This window comes from Octopus bimaculoides, chromosome 19 (assembly GCF_001194135.2).
Source record: "Octopus bimaculoides isolate UCB-OBI-ISO-001 chromosome 19, ASM119413v2, whole genome shotgun sequence".
NCBI classification, from domain to species: domain Eukaryota; kingdom Metazoa; phylum Mollusca; class Cephalopoda; order Octopoda; family Octopodidae; genus Octopus; species Octopus bimaculoides.
In genome coordinates, this window is record NC_068999.1 from 28,362,521 (window position 1) to 28,367,157 (window position 4,637).

The window sequence follows — 4,637 nt, forward strand, 5'->3', positions numbered from 1 at the left end:
TAAAAACCACCTTGAAGAACCACATCGTAAAGTTCAACAAGAAACTATACATGCAGGTTCAAGGTGCAGCCATCGGCGTTGGTGTAGCTGGAGATGTGGCCGGCCTCTTCATGACTTGGTGGGACAGAAAACTTAAACATATGTTAGCAGAACAGTCCACAACTCTTCTACTTTACAGCAGATATGTAGATGACATTAATATCATAGTTAGGACCAACTCTAGTGACAGTCGTGTAGAAACAGAAAGGAACGTAATGGAGAGCATCCAGCAAATAGCTAACTCCATCCACCAAAGTATCAAGGTAACTATAGATTACCCGACTAAACACCCCAACAATAAGCTCCCGGTACTTGATACTAAACTTTGGTTAGAGACTGTGAACAATAGAGTGCAGCTCCTCCACTCATATTATATGAAGCCCATAGCTTCAAAATATGTTATTCACAAGAACTCAGCTTTGTCACACAGCATGAAAATTAACATACTGATAGCAGACTTAGTTAGGATAATGAACATTTCCCCACTATGCAAGCCCTATGAAATGAAAAAACATATACAGAACTTCATGCACCGCATGCAGTTCTCTGGATATGATCAGAAAGATAGGGTTCGAGTATACAGGGGAGCTAGAAAGAGGTTAGATAAAATTATACGTAATGATACCAGTGGTACCTGCCCTAGATATAGAAACAAAGAATGGAATAGGATACAAAGAATTTATGACAAAGCCAACAAGGCGACCATGTGGTATAAAACCGACAGATATCAAGGAGTGATGTTTATAGAGGCCACAGCCCATGGAGAACTAGCACGTAGGTTTAGAAAAGCTCTGAAGGAGTCCAAATTCAACATTAAGATTGTTGAAAAGCCAGGGAACTCCATCAGACCACAACTATGTAGGATGTACCTTCTTTGAGAATACCATATGTACCAATGATAACTGCATGGTATGTAGGATTAGCCCTGGCATTAACTGCAGAAATAGAAATGTAGTTTACAGCATAAAATGCATTGAAGGTGCTTGTAAAGACCTGAATATGACATATATAGGTGAAACATCTAGGAGCATTGCGGAATGACTAAACGAACATATGAGACAATATGACGACAAAATACAGTCCTCCATACTCTACCAACATGCCAAAGACCAGCATGGAGGCAACTTGGGTCAACTTGACATCCGCATCTTATCCAAGCACCCAAAAGACGCAGCTCTAAGGCAAATACGGAATAAAGAAATAGATATGTCAGCTTTCTAACAAAAAATAAATATTGTCAAAATATAATAATGGCGCTAAATTAGCAGCTGTCAAAGTTTAACATATATCTTACTACAAATTTCATACATGATGACCTAATATTTGTATTATATCTATATGTGAGCCTGAATTCAGGAGGGTCAGTATCATCAAGGACATCTATATTTAGATCACCTAGATTTGGAACCATTTCATTCAACTTTATTCTAAATGGAGTATTTCTAATGTAAAAGATCTTCTTGTCGAAGCCACTATTCTTTAAAGCTAGATTATAGGCAGGTGCATGGTTGTTAAAGATCTGCTCACTGGCTGATAGGTTAGATATTCTAATGCATGTCATTGATATATTGAATGGTTTTGTCTTTTAGAAATCAGTAAAATAGACAGTATCTAAATTTAGAGTAATATCTAAATAATTTACTTAGATATATTTACAAATGTAACGCTTAAAGTAAATTTCTTAAATATCTTATTAAATTGCTTCCTACTTTTATCCACCTTTTGCAAAGGAAAACCAGAGACGGCTAATAAAGCGCCATCATTATATATATATATATATATATATATATATCTATATATATATATATATACACATATATGTATATGCATATATGTGTGTGTGTGTGTGTATATGTATATATTTGTGTGTGTGTGTATGTATATATATATATGTATATATGTGTGTGTGTATATATATATGTATGTATACATATGTATGTATATATACACGTTTATATATATATATTTACATATATACATGTATATATACATATATGTATGTGTGTATATATATGTCTTAATATATAAAGCTGAAGTTGTGTGTCTGTGTGAAGCCTTTTTAAAAGTTTATAGAAATCCACATTTTCCACTTTTTTGTAAAAAATTTTACATCAATGGAATTTTCTCGATGTGAACTTTCCAGTGCAGTAATTAGATTTTTTAAATTTTGTTTACTTTGTGTGATTTAAGGAAGATTTGGTTGTTGTTTCTAGCAACTTTTATATTTCTTCCATTCTACCTGTACCGGCGTTCTTACACATCAATCATGCGCTCAACATATAATATAGAGAGTAAGAGTAAAAGAGGGAGAGAGAGAGAAAGTGATACATACAAAGTCATAGATTAACTTGGTTTAAGACTATTCTTTCCTTCTATCTACCTTTTCACTCTCACATTGTTCTTCTTCCTCTCTCCCATTTAAATAGCTTTCTTCTATCCCTCTACCTCTAACTATCCACATGACCTGGTCATCTGGGGCTTATCACCATTTCTCTGCTTCGACCATTGTCTGTCTGCATGTTCAGCGTCCTTGTCTCTTCTTAGTATTTTTTACCTATTTTTCATAACATAGAAACGTAAAAACACACGCAACCATACATACGTGATCTGTGACAACAACATACACATAAACACATACACACATCAACATTATAGATATAAGATTTAGTTTGTGTGTGTTTCTTATATAAACGCGCACGCATTGCTATTTTATAACTGTCTTCCATTCTCCCTTCCTCTCTTTCTCTTCATTGCTCCCGTTCTCTATTCCTTTCTCCACCTCTCTCTCTCTTCCTCTCTCCCTCTTCTCTCTCGCTCTCTCAAACGCATACACGCGCACGTACACACAAGCATTCACTACAATATAACTCATGTTCGTCAATGTTTTGTAAATATACAAACTACGGAACTTATGTAGACAGGACAACACATTGCAAATCAGTGAACTTCATTAGAAATGTGGGTTATTTTTCAGATTAACACCCGCACGATTTTCACTTTGGTGTTAGGGTTAGGGTTTTAGGGTCAGGGTTAGGGTTTTAGGGTTACGGTTAGTATTAGGGTTAGTGTTAGGGTTTTAGGGTTAGGTAATTGTGCTGGTGTTAATCTGAAAAATTACTGAAATTTGTAAACTACCGACCCTGCCATCTGTTATAACTTTTGTTGTTCTGTTTAATATATACATAGATTATGACTCCATAGAAGAGAGTTTGCTGGAGAAAGAAAGCAACCGGTTTAAAATGACAGCAACAGACTGCAGCAATTCACCACATTCCAGAAGCTACTTTGAACATAATGCAGAATGGTGCATCAACATCTACTGCCCAATCTGATAGAATTCTGGCAGTACTGTGTAGCAACAGATTGCCAGCAATTGCTTCATCAGATATTGCTGTCCTAGCTCCTGCAAAAAGGGATTACCCTACTATGTATAATCAGGGCAGTGCAAAAAGTTGTTTTGCACAAGCATTTGTATAGCCAATTAGACGGATTAAATTTACGTACGCTTAATAATGTTACGCTAAACAGCTTTCAGACTTGCCCTATTAATTTCATCGTCTTTTGAATTATGAACATATTTACATCATAAGGGTTTTTTCGTTGTAAGGCTTTCTTTTTTAGTTGATTTTCACCTAGCAAGACTTACTGTAGATGGCGTAATAAGTCACACCTGGACAACGTCGGGTTATACTTCTTGTATATATATAATATATATCAACATATATGTATATATATGTGTATATATGTATGTGTGTGTGAGTGTATATATATATATATATCAACTTCAGGAAACCTGCCTGTCACCTAGTCACCTACCGATCCGGCAGACACTCTTGCCAAATCGACTACATCCTCGCCAGAAATAGGGAAAGAGGGCGGCTTATAAATGTCAAAACCTTCCCTGGCGAAGAATGTACCCCTCAACACAGATTAGTAGTTAGCGACTTCGGGATAAAGGCAAAATGGTTGCCCAGAAGTAGACCGGCTTAGAGGAGAAGGGTGTGGAAGCTTAAAGACCTTGCAAATGGACGGAGATTTAGAGACATGTTACTCAAAGCATTTGACGAAATAGAAGAGGATATAGCATCATACAATGTGGAAGACAATTGGAGATTTCTGCGGGACAACCTGCTGAGAGCCACCGACCAGATCTGTGGCTGGTGTAAAGTCCCCTCTCGACCCAGAGTAACAAGGTGGTGGAACGATGAGGTAGACGGCTATTAGACAAAAGAAACAGGCTTGGAAGGACTGGAAGAATGGAGGTAGCAGGGAATTGTACCAATCTGCCAGAAGGGAAGCTAGGCGACAGGTTTATTTAGCCAGAGGGGAAGCAGATAAGAAAAAATTTGCCAATGTTCTGCGCCGTGAGGACCAAAGACTTGAGGTATTTCATGTTGCAAGACAGTGTAGGAGAGAGAATAGTGATGTCGTAGGAGAGAAATGTGTTCGCATGGATGATGGTACGCTTGCACTAAATGAGGCTACAAAGAAAGAGGTCTGGAGATGCCACTACGATAGATTGCTCAATAAAGAGAATGAATGGGAGAAAGAGAGTCTGCCATATGTTGACCCAACAGAGGGACCAGCTATCCGAGTTG

At 37.2% G+C, this 4,637-nt stretch overlaps 1 protein-coding gene across 2 annotated transcripts in view; it reads left to right on the forward strand.

Moving 5' to 3' along the window:
- The window catches only part of LOC106872965 (CD2-associated protein), a 163,180-nt gene extending 159,704 nt beyond the window's left edge, over positions 1-3,476 (forward strand). Inside the window, exon 9 of one of the 2 annotated variants that reach the window (XM_052974639.1) lies at positions 3,226-3,469. In XM_052974639.1, coding sequence (XP_052830599.1) covers positions 3,226-3,371 — 146 coding nt within the window. In that variant the 3' untranslated portion in view covers positions 3,372-3,469. Of the gene's footprint in view, positions 1-3,225 lie in introns of both variants that reach the window. The other variant, XM_052974638.1, reaches the window with a different exon arrangement.
- The last annotated feature ends 1,161 nt before the right edge of the window (positions 3,477-4,637 follow it).